Raw genomic sequence first — 20,720 nt, 5'->3', positions numbered from 1 at the left:
GGACTCCCACCGAACACAATTATGGAGGCAATACGAAAAGAAAAGAAGACTGGACAGCTATGAAGTTAGGAACATTTATTTTTAGTAAACTGTGAAAACAACCCAAAGCTCCAATTCTGCAATCCAGATATTCCATTTCTTAAAACAAAATAGAGTAGTGGTTTTGAAGTGAACCAATATATATTCTTTATTGTTTTTTTTTAAACAGAGTCGTACTCTGTATAGAACGGTGGCTTCAAATACACAGCAATCTTTCTGCCACAGCTTCCCAGATGCAGAACAGCAGTTTTGAGCTCCCATGCAAGGTTCTGATACACAGTCTTAATGATCACTTAATTTAGCCACAGTGATAAGGCCTCATGATGATGCTTCTCCTTCATTCTTTGATGAAGAAGCATCCTGACAAAACTGGCCTACAGCTAAGGGTGCATTTCTTAACCAGAGACTCCTACATCTAATTTTCAGAAATAATAGACAAGTGGTTGAAGATCTTTCTTTAACCTTTGTTTTCATTGATGAGCAGAAGGAGGTATAGGGACTTGACAGCTGGTGCAAGTAGCTCAGTGGTAGAGCATCTCCTCGCCTCCTCCCCTCGTCCCCTCGTCCCCTCCTCACCTCCTCACCTCCTCACCATCAGTAAGGCCTTGGCTTCCATCTCTGGCATGAAGAAGAAGCGAAGGATTTTGCAGCAGTATTTTCTTACACAGTGAGTACTCAGATATTTGTGCTTAACTATATGGAAAGTGATTTACTAATCTAACCTAAAACAAAACTAAATGCCCCCCCCAACCCCGCAAAAAAAGAGAGAAGAATATGTCCTAGAGAAATGAATATATCCTATTTTCCAATAAAAGACATTCACACAGAAGGACCAGAGACAGGAAAAACAACGATAAAATGGTACAGATGAGCTCAGGCATCTGACATACACATCTGAGGCAGAGGCCCTGCACAGAAATGGGAAGGTTAAGAGTCTGGCCAGCATATTGTCATTGGCTCTGGGCTTCCCATGGGATTAAAATATGGAAAAACCCTATCAGGAAAGGAATTTACACAGAATCTGTACATAAGAGTCCCATGGTGGGAAATATTGTAAAATGAGAGAGTGCCAGCTGTATAGTCGAGGAAAACACCAACACGACAGGGTGGAACCGTCAGAGAGAGGGTCAAGACATTGGGCTTGTCTGTGAAAGGACACTCCTCAAAAGCATTGTACACAGACTTTCCCCACAACCTTATAACCCAGAAGCCATATTTAGGTCGATAACGTGAATCATTTCTAATACCCAAAGAAAATAAGGGTTTAAATGTTTTGGCATTTGAACGAAATATTGGATTGAAGAGATAGCTTCCATCACTTAATCCTAGAACCCAAGTACCCTTTCCAGACACATCTACTTCCCAGTAATGTTTTCCTGATTGGATAGCTGGGTATCCCAGGACACCTTCATGACAGTTTTCATATTCAAGTGCAAAGTTTATTGCTTGGTGGTCTTCATATCGTATCTGTCTTTTGTCATCACTAATGGCGATGTTTGGATTGTTGTTTTGAACCAGCGTCACTTGAACTGCATGAAGCGACAGGAATGCATGTCATGAGGAGCATAGGAAACAGCCTTATCTGTGATCTTATTAACAGAAGTCTAGGAAGAAAGCATACAGGCACTAGAGAGAACTTTGTGCAGAAGTCATAGGAGAGGAGGAGCATTACATATTTTTTGGAGAAGCAATAGGAGGCCGAACAGAAATATAAGCTCTGCAAGACAGTAAGAAGCTGGTAACTTGCGATGCTGTAATTTTCCTTACCCCAGTAGTGTTGGGCCTCTGTGACCTCTGAAATGGGGTAAAAATTTACAATATTAAATGAAAGCAAAGGCATTGTAAAGTGCTTTTCTTCTCTGAATCAGGGGAAGAACTGGAAACCATACTAGGAGCAAAAGTGAACGGTCATTTCCCATCTGAGATGGTCAAATCACCAGTAGCTGGTCTCTACTCTTCCTTGTCCCTATCTAGAAACCACTAGAATCCCACAGCCAACTCATGTAGCATAACCCTCTTCACCTTGTAACACTTGTAGCATGCCTTGCAGATCAGGGGCTCGGAATACTCTTCTTCGTTCCTTGGAGATGGTTTTGGGCTTTCTCATTGAAAAAGCATGACTCCTAGGAATAAAGAGAAATTACTAGCTGATCTACAATCCCTCCCAGTGACTCCCATCTAATCTTTCACTTCCTCTCATTTCCATCCACAGATAAACTTGAGCTCTGTCAAGGATGCTGAAGAGCTAGAGAGAGGGTAGATCACATCATAAATACAATCATGTCTCCTTCAACTTATTTTCAGTGTAGTGTTGGGAAGGCCTTACATTCTCAGGACCATGGTTCTTGCCTTCTAAAATTAAATAATTATTTTCTCCCACTCTGTCTCCTTGAACACACAAGAGATGATGAAGTAATAAATCTTGAAGCAAGCCAAAACTAATGCCTAAAAATAATGTGTGGAAAATATTCCCATAAATGTTAAATATGCGAAATATGTCAGAAAAAAGTCTAATGTCTTCAAAACCTTTAGCCAATATGGTGACTTACAAATAACATCTGATTTTTCAGGTTATCTGAAAGAAATTACAAACAGTTGGAAAAGATGAGGACAACGAAGACTAATGTGATTCCAGTGTCTCAGGAAAATCCTTGGTGTGGCTGGTTGAGTGTGCCACACAAAGATACCCTCTACCTACATACCCATGGAGTATGGGAAAGAAAAGGATAGTTGATCAAACCTCTATCAGAAAGCATTATGTGCAAAGAGTCAAGGCTAATTTTGTAAATCTAAATATAACAACAGGGAAAGACTGAATACCTTCTAGTCTCAGAAGAAAATAATGTGTACATATAGGAATTTCCACAATGGACAATTCTGTGCATGTAACAGACATACAAGACACATCCCATCTACCAAAAACAAGGACCTGTTAAATCCAGATCCACAGCCACATGCCGGCACACAGGCTGAACTACAATGGAGTTAAGAGTGCTCTAATCTTTTTATCCCGAATCCAGCTACTGAGCTAAACTCCACAATCCCCCACAACTCATATCTCTTACCATAGAATCTAATCTAGTCACAATATTGCAATATTGCTTTTTGAGCAGAAACTCAGCACTTCATCTAAATTGCCCCAACCTGGGAGAAATTATGTTCTACTTGAAAACAAAATCATTTTTACCACATAGAAAGACTGGCAGCCATACATACCGTTTTATGATCCAATCTGTATCCTAGATAGAAACAGAGAAAACAGGAGTTAAGACTTCTCATTTAGATGGGGGCAGGGTGGGGGTGAGAATCCTTGTAACTGAAATTCTGTGAAAGAGAAGTCATGACAGTACACAAGGAGCTATTTCCTGCAAGGGATAGTCTGTCAATGAGCTTATTAAGGCAGCAGAGATCACTCTAGGGAAGCAGTCAGATTCTCCTCAGATGGACTCGCAGAGCCAAGTCCTCTGGAGTGCATGCTATGCTGGAAAAATGAAGCTACCTGTGTTAAAGCCACCAATGCTAATAGAAAGTGCTGCTCCTCACATAAACTGGACCACAGACCAGAAGACACCACGTCGAGTTAAGGAGTCTGAACAAACCGCTTGGAAAGAACTTAGGACCTATCCTTTCTCACATACCAGAACACAGGGAACATGGGGTTTACAAAAATCTACATAACCCACTAGCTTTCCTACACAGTGCCAAGTAGAACCTTCTAGAGCCAATAGGATCTGAGAAGTTCATCTTTCAACTCTGCACAACTGTTTTAGAAATTTCACTTATTTTGTATAATTATATACTCCATTTTTTGTGGGGGAATTTAAATCTAGCAACATGGCTTCTCTGAGTATATCCAAAGACTTTCTAAATCTATGTGACTGGGACTGAATGTAGACACTCCATACACCTTCTTCTGGCTAGAATACAGACTGGATACATGTAATTTTAATCCCAAACAATGACATCTAATTGAGGGGCAGACAAAGTGATGAATCAGAGAAAGATTTGATAGAATGAGTCAGAAATAGGATATGCCCTACTCTCATGAGAGCAGACAGGAAAGGGAGGCTTTTTAAGAGCAGTGCAGGAAAAGCGACAGTTGGAAGTCAAGGCAATGAGTGCCTCACTATGGTTTTCCTTTTGTCTATGACTTGTTCAGTTAGGGTTTGGGATGGCTGATTTTCTACACAATCTACTTAAGTACATTCTTTATAAGACTTTTGCATATCTCATGGACTTCCCTTCTTACCCCTACATTTATTTTCTCTCTCATTATTATGCCTTCTTTTAAAACTTCTGTGATGGTTTGTATATGCTTGATGCAGGAAGTGGCACTATTAGCAGGTGTGGTCTTATTGGAATAGGTCTGGCCTTGCTGGAATAGGTGTCTCACTTTGGGTGTGGTTTTTAAGACCCTTGGCCTAGCTGCCTGGAAGTCAGTCTTCTAGCAGCCTTCGGAGGAAGATGTAGAACTCTCAGCTCTTCCTGCAACATGCCTGCTTGGATGCTCCTCTGTTCCTTCCTTGATGATAATGGACTAAGCCTCTGAACTTGTAAGCCAGCCTCAATTAAATGTTGTCCTTATAAGAGTTTACTGGTGACTGTTTATAACAGTAAAACCTTAACTAAGACAACTTCTTTTTCAATTTTATTTTTATATTTCTTTTACATCTAATTGTATTTTATGTATGTTTTGCCTACTTGTATATCTGTGTACCTCATGTGTGTCTGTGGCCAAGGAAACCAAAGGATGTTATATGCTATGGAACTAGAGATGTTGTGAGCCACAGGGTTCTGGGAACTGAACCCACGTGTCCTTAATGGCTGAGCCACCGCTCATCGATCTAGACTTACTATTTTACTTCCCTTTTTCTTTTTAAACAATTTCTTTTTTTTAAAAAAAAGTGAGTGCTAATCAACATGTTCACCTGCATGACCGAAGAGGCATCAGATCCCAGTATAATTGGATGTGAGCCACCATGTGGTTGTTGGGAACTGAACTCAGGTCCTCTGGAAGAGCAGAGTATGCTCTTCACCACTGAGCCATCCCTGGAGCGCACTATTTTACTTCTTAGTTGTAGCATTTAAGAGCCTTAATCATGAGAATTGGAGTTACTTTGAGCTGCAATGTGGGTGCTGGGAATTGAACCCAGGCGTTACTGAACCACTGCAGATGAAGAAAGCCTTAAATTATTCTATGCCGGACAACATAAACACTTCTCCATTAGGAGTTTCTTTGTTTGTCAGTGACTAACTAACTGAAGTTAATAAAAGGTACCTTGATCACAAAGAACTCTGTAGAGAGCTGCTGTCATAAATGTCCAAGGAGCCCATAGATCTTCAAGGTTTAACTTTTGTGCTGTTCTTGATAAACTAATAAAAAGAGAATTTCGCTCCTTGCTACTTGTGCATACTATGATTCCTCCAGCGTGTGAAACTGATTCAGGAAAGAGTTCAGGGGAAGCCCCATGATCATCACCAGGAAGATCACAGCAGCAGAAGGGAGGGAAATGCTTCCATGCTTCCTGATTCTCAGACCCTAGCACCTCCTGCAGTCTTACCTGCAGCATTTCCATGGCTGAGCACTGTAACTGACGTTCCACATCTGAGATGAGTTCCTCTAGCAACTCACTCTGCTGGGAATACTCATTTTCAGACTCTGCCAAGCTGTTCATAGACTCTTCTTTCTCTTGCATCAGCTTCTGCAATTCCTTCTTCTCCTCAGAGTCCATGATATCTCTCATTCGTTTGAACTCTGACTGAACATTTTCCACATCTTTCTGTGTTTGATTCTTCAGAGGTAAGAAAAGGGAGAACTATTCAGTTTTGTCAAAATGTGCAACGTGTGAATTGTTTTTTTGTTTTGTTCAATTTGGTTTGGTTTTCTAAGACAGGGTTTTCCTGTGTAGCCCTGGCTGTCCTGGAACTTGCTCTGTAGATCCACCTACATCATGTGCCTCCAGAGTGTTGAGATTAAAGGCATGCACCATCATCTCCCAGCCTTGTGTGAGAATGGAGTCAGTAAAAAGAAAGGAACTCTTGGGGAATTGTGTATTAGTCTTTTAGTGTCTGTAAGTGACATTCCGACATAAAGACCTCTGGTCAGCTTTACGAAGACCACCTAAACCAAAATGGAAGACCAAGCAATAATTCATTTTTCACGCACCTGCCTAAGACACCTGTTCCTACTTGTAATATTCCTAATTCTACTTCTAAAAAAGACTTTAGTGTTGGAAAAGACAGCTCTGAAGTTGAGAGTACTCACTACTCTTCTGGAGGACCAAGATTCAATTCCCAGCACCCACACGGCGACTCTCAACCACCTATAAGTCCAGTTCTAAGAGATCTGATGTTCTCTTCTGACTTCCATGGGAACCAGACACACATACGTTCACAAAGACTCATGCACTTAAAATAAAAATAAGTAAATATTTAAGATAAAAAGCACTTTAACAATCTATTTATTTAAAAATGTATTTTTATTCTCTCTCTCTCTCTCTCTCTCTCTCTCTCTCTGTGTGTGTGTGTGTGTGTGTGTGTGTGTGTGTGTGTGTGTGTGTGTGTGTGTGTGTTTTGCCTGTCTGTATTACGTGTGTGCCAGGTGCCTGAAAAGGGTATTGGGTCCTCCAAAACTACAATTATGGATGGTTCTGATCTACCCTGTGAATGTAGGGAACCAAATTCAAGTCTTCTGCAAGAGCGAGAAGTAATCTTAACTACTGAATCATCTTTCCACCTCTCCTTTGCTTCCTTTCTTTCCTACTTTCTTTTCCATCTACCTTCTTACCTATCTACCTGTCTAGATGCCTTATTATCTACCTGTCTACCTACCTACCTATTTAATAACCTACCTACCTACCTATCTATCTATCTATGTAGACAAGGTCTTAACTTGTCACCATAGTTGACCTAGTACTTGCTATGTATACCAGACTGGCCTTTAACTTACAGGTAACTGTCTGTTTCTGCCTCCCAACTGCTGGGATTAAAGGCATGTACCGTCATACCTGGCATCTCATTCTGCTTTTATCCCTCTGGCAGAAATTAAATGCTGATTTCATATCCATAATCTTTCCATTCCCAAGTATTTTCCCCAGTAAAGTCACAATTTCAGAAGGCACCTCAGGAGTGAGACCTAGGACACTGAATCCATTCTGACCAAGCATTTTTTCATGGTGTCAGCTCCTCACAGAGCCCAGCTCAGTTGTGATACACTGACTCTGCATCTCCAGCTCCAGGGGACCAGTAGGGAGGAGTCTTGGCCTCATCAACTCCCAGGAGGTAAAGAGCCCAGGAGCTTCTTGCCCAGGTTCCTCCCGAGCATCAGGCTGACTCCCTTAGGAAGGGTCCCCACTTGCCTCCCAGTAAGTTTTCTCCTTTTGAAGGTCATCTTTCCAGTTCTCAAATTCTTTTTTGTTTGCCACCAGCTTCTTCAGAGCTACCTGCAGCTTCTCCTGTGAGAAAGAAATTGTGGCAAAGTCAAGCTGTGTGATTAGCAAAAGTGCTGCTCTATCCAAAGGCCAAGACCATCTGGAAAGACAGAAAGGCAAGGATTGCTACCTTAAAAAATTGTGATACGAATTATTTACATAACATAATATATACACATATAATTTCAATCTAAGAATAAATAGATAAAAAACTTTTTAAAAGAAGGCAAACAGGGACAAAATCAACTTAGTCTCAGTAGAGTTTACAGAAACCCAGGGAATAGCAACTAGAATCTAGGAGTAGGAAGAAAATAATAAGGTCACCATCTACTCAAAAAAGAATCCCAATCTTCTTTTTAAAAAGGTGGTCTCAAGCCATGCTAGTAGGTGGTGGTGCAAGCTCCTGGGCATCAGGTTGACTCCCAGTCAGTTCTCACTCAGGAGTCAGAAACAGGCTGAGTGATGGGTTCAAGGCCACCTGATCTATAGATCTAGTTTTAGGGCAGCCTGATCGACACAGAGAGACTCTGCAAAACAGGCAAATGAACAAAACAAAACAAAAAACAAAACAAACAGACAAAAAAACAAACTTAGGATGGGCTCATTTCATGTTCCTTTGGTCTCAGAAATCATGGAATTGCATGCATCTGCCAACACACCCAGTTAAACTGATTTTTTAAAGCACTATTGTTAAGGAAAGAAATGGTAACTACTCACCTCATGTACTCTTTTTAATGAAGAAATTAATTAATTCTGTATGTGTGTGTGTGTGTGTGTGTGTGTGTGTGTGTGCTTGTGTATACACACACTCATGACAAATATGTAGATATCAGAGAATACTTTGCAACTTGCAGGAATTAGTTCTCTCCTTCAGTGGTCTGGTTTCTGAGTTCAGACTTAGGCCAATATGGTTGGCAACAAGTCATTCTGCCATCTCTCCCACTCCTTATCTCATTCACTTTGACACCTAAAGAATACTCAAAGCTTTTCTTGGACATAAAATCTCAACAGTATACAACAAACTATAAAAACATTTGCTCTTGTTCTAGTGTTTGTAGCCCTGGTAGATTCTCTTAAGATTAAGCTCAATGGATAGTCACATTCTTTCAGGCCTCAGAAGGTAACAGGGTGGAATGAAATCTCAGGCCTGGATTCCATGAAGATCAGGTAACTGAATGATCACAGGAAGTAGAGATTTCCCACCTGGTACTGTTTCTTGCTATGCTTCCCACTCCCCACCCCCATCCTTACCTTGTACTCCTGGGCTACCTCTTCAATGAGAGCTGTTTGGTGTTCACGGTGCTCCTGAGATCTCTCACACAGCCAGCAGATGGGCATCTTGTCCTTCTTACAGAAGAGCTGGAGTTTCTCTCCATGCTTTGCACAGCTAAACACCTTCTGCTTCTCTTCTGGGCTGGACATGAACTCTTTGAGCCTCTCCACTATGTTGGCCACATGTCGATTAGGCCTCAGATTCCTAAACAGGTAACTCATTCGGCACACAGGGCACATAAACTCTTCCTTATTGCATTTGCTGGATTCATAGTTCAATGTGATGCAGGCTTGGCAGAAGCTGTGACCACAATCTGCACTCACAGGTGCCACCATCAGGTCCAGACAGATAGGACAGGTTACCTCCTCCTTTAAATTTGTCATGAATTCTGAAGCCATAGCTGCTGTGATCCTGTGTCTGACTGTCCTGACTCCTCACACTTCTGGACAGATGCCTATATGATTGGGATGGTGAAAGAAAGCCAAGTAAGAAATGGAGGGTCACTCTATTTTCTGGTTTCTTCTTCACCTTCATCAGACTCCTGAACCATACCGACAAGCTTCCCTTCCCTCACCCATCTTCCCTGTTCTCTAAGCCCTCTGGGCCAAGCTAAGCTAAGCTTCCCTAAGCAGCCTGCTAACCTCCATTCTCCTGCTCCCTCTCAGCCCACATTCATAGACTCGATGCTCTTGAACTATATAGAACTATATAGAACTGCAGGTCCAGAATCATACAGCCCAAGTATATCTACCAGAGACCTACCACACCAAGACCACGAGGTTGATCCTTCCCCCTAATACCTACTACAACAACCGAAACCATCGAGATGGCTAAAGGCCCTGGAAAAAACATAATCAATAAGAGCCAGGGCAGTGATATGATACTTCCGAAGCACAGCTACCCACTACAGCAGGCCCTGGATATCTGAACACAACTGAAACACAAGAAAATGGCTTTAAATTCAATCTTATAAAGGTGATAGAGGCCTCTAAAGAGGAAATAAATAAATCACTTACAAGAAATACAGGAAAATACAACCAAACAGATAGAGGTCTTTAAAAAATAAATCAATACAACTGAGCAAGACCTGAAAGTGGAAATAGAAGCAATAAGGAAAATACAAACTGAGGAAATACGAGAGATGGAAAACCTACGGAAGCAAACAGGAGTAACTGATGCAAGCATCGCCAACAGAATTCAGGAGATGGAAGAGAGAATATCGGGTGTAGAAGATACAATAGAAGAAATTAATACATCAGTCAAAGAAAATGTTAAAGCTAAAACACGTATGACAGAAAACACCCAGGAAATCTTGGATAGCATGAAAAGACCTAACCTAAGAATAATAACCATAGAGGTCTGGAAAGTTTTCTTCTATGATTTTTTTTTTTTTTTTTTTTTTTGAGATTATTTTCTAGGCCTTGGATTTGGGACTCTTTAACTTCGTCTATTGCTATTATCTTTGGATTAGAGTTTGATTATCATTTACTTAACAGCTAATATCTACTTATAAGTGAATATATACCATATTTGTTTCTGGGTCTGGCTTACTTTACTCAGGATGATTTTCTTTCTAACTGCACCAATCAAATTTTTATGATGCCATTTTTAAAACACCCAAGTAATACTGGATTGTCTAAATGTACCATACTTTCTTTAATTCTTTTGTTGAGTGACATCTAGGTTCTTTCCATAATCTTTTTAGTTTCATGAGGGAGATTCTATTTATTAACTGTTGATCTTAGTGCCTTCTCTATCCATGTTCTTTCTTTTTTTAATAAGTAAATCTTTTTTAAAATTTGTTTTATTAATCTTTATTTATGAGTGCACTGTATCTGTCTTCAAACACACCAGTGGAGGGAACCAGATCTCATTACAGATGGTTGTGAGCCATCATGTGGTTGTTGGGATTTGAACTCAGGACCTCTGAAATAACAGCCAGTGCTCTTAACTGCTGAGCCATTTCTCCCACCCACTATCCATGTTTAATTTAAAGAATTGTCTCCAGTGCTATTCCCCATTCAAGGTTATTCCCCATTTTCTCTTCTATCAGGTTAGTTGTGTCTAATTTTATGTTGAACATTATATTAAATCCACTTATTAGGTGTTCATAGGTGTGTGGATATATGTCTGGGTCTTCAATTCAACTGATTAGTGTATGTTTTAAAATTTTCTATAGCACTATAGTACAACTTGAAATCAGGGATGGTGAGACCTCCAGCAGTTCTTTTATTGTTGAAGATTGTTTTAGCTAGCCTGGGTTTTTTGCCTTTCCATATAAAGTTGAAAATTGTCCCTTCAAAGTCTGTAAAGAATCGCATTAGCGGTTTGATGAGGATTGAGTTGAATTTGTAGATGCTTTTGGTAGGATGATTATTTTTACTAGTTCATCCTGAGAATCCATGAGCATGAAAGATCTTTCTATCTTCTGACGCCTTCTTCAGTTTTTCAAAGACTTAAAGTTTTTAATCATACAAGTGTTTCACTTCCTTGTTTAAAATTATCCCAAGAGGGGCTGGAAGGATGGCTCAGAGGTTAAGAGTACTGTCTGCTCTTCCAAAGGTCCTGAGTTCAATTCCCAGCAACCACATGCTGGCTCACAACCATCTATAAATGGGATTTGATGCCCTCTTCTGGTATGTCTGAAGACAGTGACAGTGTACTCATATAAAATAAATAAATAAATCTTTAAAAAAAGAATTATCCTAAGATATTTTATATTATTTGAGACTATTCTGAAGTGTTTTATTTCCCTGATTTTCTTATCAGTGCATTTGTCATTTGTTTAGTTTTTTTTTTTTTTCATTCCTGAATCTATAATGGTGTTCTGCACTGTCCTGCTGCAGAGTGAGAGCCACAGGTATTTGCATTCCTTCTCCTTGGACCTGAGTGCTATGGTGTACCTGTGGGGCTCAGGTCGTGTGTTCTGGTAATCTCCATCTATCAGCAGTTTGATGGTGGGGAACTCACTAAGCAGTTTCCAAATGGCACAGTGGTTCATTTCACATGCGCTTGACACCACAAACCCTCTGAGAACATATCACTGGCATTGTTCATACTTTGGGAAAATGAAAATATCAAGTCCCACAAAATCCTTGCTATGCTAACGCCCTGTATGGTTACTGCTGCTACCAAAAATGCCTGTACTTGAGGCCACAGAGACACATTCAGACTTGGCAAGCACTCAGCCCTGCTCACATAACCGTATGAAGACTCTCCTGCTGGACTTAGAATCAGAGCCATCACACCTAGTTAAGTGCCACTCTTGTATGGAATATATAAAAGTGCTTCCCCATAGAGTCTAACTTGAAAAGTTAGGAGGAGATAGTTGTTTCATAATATGCAAACATTAACATAGGACACACACACACTAATACCAAAGACAAGAAACATAATTTTATCAAAAGATTATTATCACGCCATAGTAAATGAATCCAAAAATATAAATCATTGATTGTATGGATAAAAATCTAAAGTAAGAATAAATGAAAAAAGAAAAAATAAAAAATCAATAATGAAATAGAAAAGAACACTGACACTATCCCTGACCTCAAGCTATATTAAAAGGCAATTGTGCTAAAATCTGCATGGTACTGGTACAGAAATAGGCATGTGGATCAATGGAATAGAATAGAAAATCCAGAAATGAGCCCTCACATATATGGTCACCTGATTTTTGACAAAGGAGCTGTAAACATTCAGTGGAAAAAGGACAGCCTACTCAACAAATGGTGTTGGTCCAACTGGAACTCAGCATGCAGAAGAATGAAAATAGACCCTTTCTTATCTCCTTGTACAAAGCTCAAGTGTAACTGGATCAAAGATCTCCACATTAAACCAGGTAGACTGAAACTATTAGATGAGAAAGTAGGAAAAACCTTAGAACACATAGGCACAGGAGAAAATTTCCTGAATAGAACACCAATGGCTCCTGCTCTAAGGTCAAAGATTGACAAATGAAACTTAATGAGATTGCAAAGTTTGTGTAAGGCTAAGGACACTGTCAAGAAAACAAAATGGCAGCAACAGAGTGGGAAAAGATCTTTACCAACCCCACATCAGATAGAGGCCTAATATTCAAGGTATACAAAGAACTCAAAAAACTAGACACCAGAGAATCAAATAACCCTATTAAAAATGGGGTACAGAGCTAACCAAAAAGTTCTCAATTGAGGAATATTGAATGGCTGAGAAGCATCTAAGGAAGTGCTCAACATCCTTAGCCATCAGGGATATGCAAATCAAAACAACCCTGAGATTCCACCTCACACCAGTCAGATTGGCCAAGATCAAAAACTCAGATGACAGCAGATGCTGGCAAGGATTTGGAGAAAGAGGAACACTTCTCCACTGTTGGTGGGGTTGTAAACTGGTACAACCACTCTGGAAATTAGTCTGGCGATTCCTCAGAAAATTGGACATAGTCCTACCTGAAGACCCAGTTATTCCAATTCTGGGCATATACTCTACAGATGCTCCAGCACACATTAAGAACACATGCACCATAATGTTCATAGCAGATCTATTTATAATAGCCAGAAGCTGGAAAAGACCCAGATGTCCTTCAGTAGATGAATGGATACAAAAATTGTGTTACATTTACACAATGGAATACTACTCAGCTATCAAAAGCAATGACTTAACGAAATTCTTAAGAAAATGGATGTATCTAGAGAATATCATCCTGAGTGAGATAACCCAGTCACAAAAGAACAGACATAATATGCAGTCACTGATAATTGGATACTAACCCCAGAAAGCTCTGTACACCCCAGAAACAACTCACAGACTGTGTGAAGTTCAAGAAAAAAAAAAAAAAGAAAAAATAAAAAAAGAAAGAAAAAACCATTATGCTCAATCCTTACACACCAATAAAACTTTGACTAATTATGGGTTACATCCTGTTTTACATGTACTTTGTGCTCATTGTAACTAGTAATATCTTAATGCATACTATCAAACCTTCGGGAAAAAAAAAGCCAAACACTGACAAAAATGTATTCGTATACTTTTATGCAAAAATGCTTAAATTTGTACGTTTATATTTGTTTTTTAAAATAAAGTTGTTCAAAAAAAAAAAAAGAAAAAAATAAAAGAACACTGAAATTCTGGAGCTTAATAGTTCGATGAATGAAATTGACTCTGCAATAGAGAAATTTAATCAACAGGAGACATGATCAAACAAAAAGTCTATCAACTTCAATTCAGAGCCCTTAAAAGAATTATAAAAAAAAAACAAACACCAACAAAAACAAACAGTAAGACAGAACAAATACCCTTCTGGGCATGGGGCTTACCTTGGAGTGTCATTAATATACCCAGTGACATGCCATTGGAAAACCTAATTTTTAATTTTTAAGAGATAAGACATGAAATTGGGTAGGTAACAAGTAGTTAGGGAGGGGGAAATGTGATAACTTAAAATATTTTGATAAATAAAAAGATCACTAAATAAATACCATCACTCCCAAAGTATCATGTCAGAGACAAAGATCACACAAAGAGCAAAGATGCTGATTTATGGGGCACTGTTTAAGAACTTAGTATATTTGTTATACATGTTTCACATGGAGATGACACAGAGAAGGAAGCAGATAGAATATTATTAAGGAGCTGATCTTGAGCACTAGAGAGATGGTTCAGTGGTTAAGAACACTGACTGCTCTTCCAGTGGTCCTGAGTTCAATTTCCAGCAACCACATAATAGCTCACAACCATTTGTAATGGAATCTGAGGCCCTTTTCTGATGACAAAAGACAGTGTGTGAAGACAAGAGACAGTGTACTCACATACATAAGATAAATAAATGTATTTTTTTTTTTTATAAAGAAACTGATCTTGAACTACCCCAGCCTCATCCAGGACATTTCTACCAATGACAGCAGCCTACAAAGGGAGCTTTTTTCTGGAAGGATCATCTGAAGGGCCATAAGAGAGGTTCTAATAATGTAAGAAGACCTAAATGATATAAAATAACTTTTAAACTACAATGGTATAAAATAGATTTAGAATAAAAATCACAAACATGGGAAGCACACACCTCAGCATTCCACACTGTGCCACACAGAGTCCAAGAGGGGAGGAGCCCACAGCTCAGCAAATTCAGTATTCTAGGTAGTCTAACAGAGAGGCCTGCCGGGACTACGTTAAATAAACCCCATCTCAAGTGAATAACTTAATACTTGGCCTCAGGGAAGTAGAAAACATAAACTAAAACAAAGGTTATCAGAGGGGAAGAGAAGGCTGATGAGAACAGAAAAACCCTAGGAAAATGTAACAGATAATGAGTCTCTCTTTGTGTGTGTCTATGTTTCTCTCTCCGTGTTTCTCTTGCTGTTTCTCTCCCTCCCTCCCTCCCCTCTTTTTTTCTCTCTCCCTCCCTCTCTCTTTTTCTCATTTTGGGAGCAAGGTTTTACTATGTAGCCGAGGCTGTTGTGGAACTCTCTATGTAGACCAGGCTGGCTTAGAACTCACACAGTTCTTATCTCAGCCTTCTGAGTATTAAAATGAAAAGCATGTGCCCAGCTGCTCCAAGTTCTTGTCTTCAAAACAGTATGTAAGGGAATACAGCCAACAGATTCATTTCCACACTAACTTAAAGAAAGAGAAATAACTCAAGCAAATTCAAAAATGAAAGCAGAGGTACAATCAGAAGCAGTCATGAGACACTATCGTGAACAAGTATACCCAAGTCATTATGTAACTCAGAGGAAATACAAAGGTCGTGCTTGTAAAATATGGCCTAGTAAATCAAAATCTGAAACAAATCAGTTACAAAAAACAAAAACAAGCAAACAACAAACAAAAAAACCTCCCATCACAGCATCTCCCATATTTCCAATACATTAGCTTCAATCCTTCTTAAACTCTTACAAAAATATTACAGGGACACATATTCAGAGCATATTTTCTTAGGCCAGGATCATTAGCTATCAATGGCTTATGATCAGAGACAAGGACCAATTGTTGGGAAAGTGAAACCCACAAAATCAACATTGGCTGGGATGCTTCATTGATGTCTTCTCAGTGTCTTCATTAGTTTGAGGAAAGCCATGACCTCCCTGATCACACTGTTTTCTCCCGTGGCTCTCTCAAGCTCTTTTATCATTTGACATCTCAAATGTCAATCAAGAATCTAGTTCTCATCATTTAAAAAGGCTGAGGCAGTGATGTGCTCCTGTCACTCCAGAGACTTGGGCTGACTGAAGAGTTGGAGACCAGTCTGGGCAACACAAAAATTATCCTCTCTATCCTCTCTCCAAGAAACCTTAGAAAAGCGGGCACTTCTGGGAAAATCTTCAGATGTGTTACTGTAGCACTTTAGTTTTCCCATCTTCAAATACCCCTTTCTCTCTTCACTGGAACCGAATCCATAGCTTGAAAAGTACCCTACCACTGAACTAAGTCACACACGTTAAAAAAAACAATTCTATGAATGAGTCTTATTGAGTTTCCCATAATGGCCATCAATTTATAATCCTCCTGCCTCTTGTGTAGCTGGGACTGAAGTCTACATTGATTTGGAGAAAATGTCTAAAGGGGAAAGAAATAACTGCAGTCATTCCCAGGTCCGGAGTAATCAAACAGTATCAGTGACTAAACCACAGGCTCACAGCCTCTAGCACTGAACAGAGGATAAACTCCTTTTGGAGTAGTGGTTTTGAAGTTTCCTAACACTTCACCTCTTTAGTACAATTCCTCTTGTATTTGTTGGGATTCTATAAACCCCACAGTTACTTGACAATAGCCAGGTATGCTCCTCTCCAGTTACCTGACACTACAAAGGGGGCTTCTTGTCCCTCCTCTCTCTCTTACTCTCTCTTGCTCTCCCCCATCCTTGCCCGGCCCCCCCCCCCAATTTCTTTCTCCCCTCTCCACATGCTCATGGCCGGCCTCTACTTCTCTACTCCTCTCTTCTCTCTGCCTCTTCTACCCTCTTACCTTCCCCCATGACCTCAATAAGCTCTATTCTGTACTATACTGTCCCTCGGGGAAGGGATTCCCAGAGGCATCCTCCTTACCCCTACGCCTCGCTGCACCTTAATGGAGCATATATCCCCCCCTTCATCTTTTTCCTAACATTGGTGCCAAAACCCAGGACATCATCTTTTCTTTTTTATATACACATCATTGGTGCCCCGTGTGAGGAGATTAGGTTTCCTCACGACCGGACCGGATATCTCTCTTCTTTCAGTTGTGACCCCCAACAATAAAATTGTGATTGTTGCTACCACATAACTATATTTTTGCTACTGTTGTGAATCATAATATAAATATATGATATGCCAGATATCTGTTGTGCAACTCCTGTGAAAAGGTCCTTCAAATCCCAAAGGGTTGCGAACTAGTACATTGTGGAAGTACCACTTTATCATACAAAAACTCAAAAACTCATTAAAAAACAGAGGCTCTGACTTAGCTTTGCTGTCAGAAAAGGGACTGTCTTAGAAAACAACGTTTTGGGTATCTTTGACAAGGTTCAATCCCAAATTACGGTAGGGAGACTCGGATAAAAGCCACCTATAAAGTAGTCCCCCCCCCCTTTTTTTGGAGGAGGTGCTTCCCTTGAGTTCCGCGTTCCTCCGTTTGCAGCCCCTCCCCCCTCCACCCGGTTCAGCCGAGAAACTCACCCAAGCAAAAGCAGTATTTTCCTTCCAAAGTCCTCTGCCCCCTAAAATTGCTCAACCTGCCGTCAGACACTGAGAAGTTGTAAACCACGGAAAATTAACTCACCAATCCAGAACTTCAAGATACTTCAGACGCCAGAGAAATGAGAGTTTCAGAGCTGGAAATGAAAGAGAAAGCAGAAGTTTATAGACCAATGAACAGCCTCTGCATAAGTCAGCAGGGCTCCACTAGCTGAGGAAATTCCCTTCAGATCAGCATTGGCTGTCTCTAGAGAACTGGTATGGTAACACTTCTACCCTTAACTGCCTTAAAAAAAAAAAAAAAAAAAAAAAAAAAAAAAAAAAAAAAAGAAAGAAAGAAAAGAAAAGAAAAAAAAAAAAAAAGAAAAGAAAAGAAAAGAAGGGTTTCTAGAATTTCCTAAAACAGCTGTGCAGGCTCAGGTCAGAATTACCAAACAAGATCGTGAACCTCAGGAAATCTGTCAGTGAAAGAAAGAATGCCTTCCCCATGGCTTCTCCTGCACATGAGCTCCTGGCTGGGTGTTGCCTTGGTGGCTGATGTGGCCCAAAGGGAAGGAAAAACAAGGCTAGGGACAGAAAGCCACAGTGTCCTCCGAGGTTGGGAGGTTGGAGCTGAACTCTTACAGGATGAGAAAAGAAAGAAAATTGCAGTTCAGGGCAGATGTCACACAAGTATTTCCCAACCACAGGGACAGGATGGGGAGGAGTCATGTGCACAGCCAGGCAGAATCACCTCGCCACACTTAGACAGTACTGAACTGCAGAGGGCTCTCCAGCTGCCCCATGCTCTCCTCCAGCTATGGATTCTGTGGCTGAACATGTTTCATCCTTTCAAGGTGCTGATGTAATCCACCCAGTCGCTTTTCCGCTTCTAGGAGTAACTCACTACAATGTCTCAGGAGGTCCCATTGGATTTAGGACTTGTAAAAGACTTCTGAAATCTTTAGACTTGGGAATAGGTTTTAGTCACCACAATGTTTGGAATCCCGGGGCTGCACTGCTGTAGAAAAGCAGGTGTGCTGACACTCGTGTATAGAATATCTTAGTTATTCTTGTATTGTGATAAACACCATGACTGGGACAAGTCATAAGGGGAGTGTTTGCTTTGGGGCTCCAGTTCCAATGGGTAGAGTTCATGAGGCAGGGTGGTGCTGGAGCAGGAAGTGAGAAGTCACAACTCGAGACACAAACTTGACACAAACCCGAGGCAGAGAGAGAATGGTGGTGGTGGTCAGAATCTATTGAATCCTGAAAGCTGGCACCCATGCAATATATTCTCCAGTAATGCCACACACCTTTTTTAAAAAAATCAGTTTTATTGGATATTCTCTGTATTTATATTTCAAATGTTATCCCCTTTCATCACACTTCCACCCCCCCCCCCGTCCTCCTTCCTTGCTTCCGTGAAGATGTTCCCATTCCCAACCACCCTATCCCACCTCAGCACTTGGCATTTCCCCCTACAGTGGGAAAAGGAGCCTTCACTGAACCAGAAGCCTCTCCTCCTATTGATGTCAGACAATGCTATCCTCTGCTACATATGAAACTGGAGCCATAGCTCTCTCCATGTGTAATCATTGGTTAGTGTTTTAGTCCCTGGAAGCTCTGTAGGGTTTCGTTGATTGATATTGTTGTTTTTCCCATGAGGTTGCAAACCCTTTCAGCACCTCCAGGTACCAAAGTTAAAACAGGATCAGATAAACCATCTAAACAGTCTCATAACCCCTAACGAAGTAGAAGCAGTCATTAAAAACATCTCAACCAAATAAAAGCCCAGGACCAGATGGGTTTAGTGCAGAATTCTATCAGACTTTCACAGAAGACCTAATAGTAATATTCTCCAAAATAGTCCACAAAATAGAAACAAAGGAAACACTACCCAATTTCTTCTATGAAGCTACAATTATGCCTATCCCTAAACCACACAAAGACCCTGCAAAGAAAGAAAACTTCAGACCAATTTCCCTCATGAACATCGATGCAAAAATAATCAATAAAATTCTTGCAATCCAAATTCAAGAGCACATCAAAAAGATCATTCACCATGACCAAGTAGGCTTCATCCCAGGGATGCAGGAATAGTTCAATATATGGAAATCCATCAACATAATCTACTATATAAACAAATTCAAAGGAAAAAAAACCACACGATCATATCATTAGATGATGAAAAAGCATTTGACAAAATTCAGCACTCCTTCATCTTAAAAGTCTTGGAAAGATCAGGAATTCAAGACCCATACCTAAATATAATAAAAGTAATATCCAACAAACAAATAGCCAACATCAAACTAAATGGTGAGAAACGAAGCAATCCTACTAAAATCAGGGACTAGACAAGGCTGCCCACTCTCTCTCTACCTATTCAGTATAGTACTGGAAGTCCAAGTCAGAGCAATTAGACAACAAAAGGATGTCAAAGACATACAAATTAGAAAGAAAGAAGTCAAAATATCACTATTTGCAATGATATGATAGTATACTTGTGACCCCATAAATTCCATCAGAAACTTTTACAGCTGATAAACAAGTTCAACAAAGTGACTGGATATAAAATGAATTCAAACAAATCAGTAACCTTCCTCTACTTCAAGGATAAACAAGCTGAGAAAGAAATTAGAGAAATGATACCCTTCACAATAGTCACAAATAGTATAAAATACCTTGGTGTGACCATAACCAAGCGAGTGAAAGATCTGAATGACAAGAACTTCAAGTCTCTGAAGAAAGAAATTGAAGATCTCAGAATGTGGAAAGATCTCCCATGTTCATGGATTGGCAGAATGAATATAGAAAAAATGGCCAAAAGCAATCTATGGATTCAATGCAATCCCCATCAAAATTCTAACTCAATTCTTCATAGATTTAGAAAGAGCAATTTGCAAACTTATTTGGAATAACAAAAAACCCAGGATAGAGAAAACTATTCTTAACAATGAAGGAACTTCTGGGGGAATCACCATCCCTGACCTCAAGCTGTATTTCAGATCAGTTGGTATAAAAAACTGCAAGGTATTGGTACAGAGACAGGCAGGTAGATCAATGGAATAGAATCGAAGACCCAGAAATGAATCTACACACCTATGGTCACTTTACCTTTTACAAAGAAGCTAAAAAACATTCAACGGAAAAAAGACAGCCTTTTCAATAAATGGTGCTGGTTCAACTTGCAGTCAGCAAGTAGAAGAATGAAAAATGACCTATTCTTATCTCTTTGTACGAAGCTCAGGTCTGAGTGAATCAAAGACCTCCACATAAAACCATGAACACTGAAATTAATAGAAGAGAAAGTGGGGAAGAGCTTAGACTACATAGGCACCTGGAAAAATT

The 20,720-nt window shown here is 40.0% G+C and overlaps 1 protein-coding gene across 2 annotated transcripts; it reads right to left on the bottom strand.

Annotated features, from left to right (window-relative positions):
• Positions 1-720: 720 nt before the first annotated feature.
• Positions 721-17,967, bottom strand: LOC308418000 (tripartite motif-containing protein 30A-like). Of its 2 annotated transcripts, XM_080913338.1 has the most exons (9): positions 17,839-17,967; positions 17,476-17,527; positions 8,721-9,196; positions 7,398-7,493; positions 5,601-5,831; positions 3,256-3,278; positions 2,062-2,162; positions 1,807-1,833; positions 721-1,568 (listed from the first exon to the last, which is right to left on the bottom strand). In XM_080913338.1, the coding sequence occupies exons 3-9, from the start codon at positions 9,138-9,140 to the stop codon at positions 967-969; spliced, it is 1,500 nt and encodes a 499-aa protein (XP_080769464.1). In that variant the 5' UTR covers positions 9,141-9,196; positions 17,476-17,527; positions 17,839-17,967; the 3' UTR covers positions 721-966. The 2 variants fall into 2 exon arrangements, with proteins under 2 accessions (XP_080769464.1, XP_080769465.1); XM_080913339.1 differs by lacking the exons at positions 17,476-17,527; positions 17,839-17,967 and adding an exon at positions 17,373-17,394.
• Between the last annotated feature and the right edge of the window lie 2,753 nt (positions 17,968-20,720).

Source organism: Micromys minutus, assembly GCF_963924665.1.
Source record: "Micromys minutus genome assembly, chromosome: 2".
Classification (NCBI taxonomy): Eukaryota; Metazoa; Chordata; class Mammalia; order Rodentia; family Muridae; genus Micromys; species Micromys minutus.
This window is presented reverse-complemented; position numbering and strand designations above follow the sequence as displayed.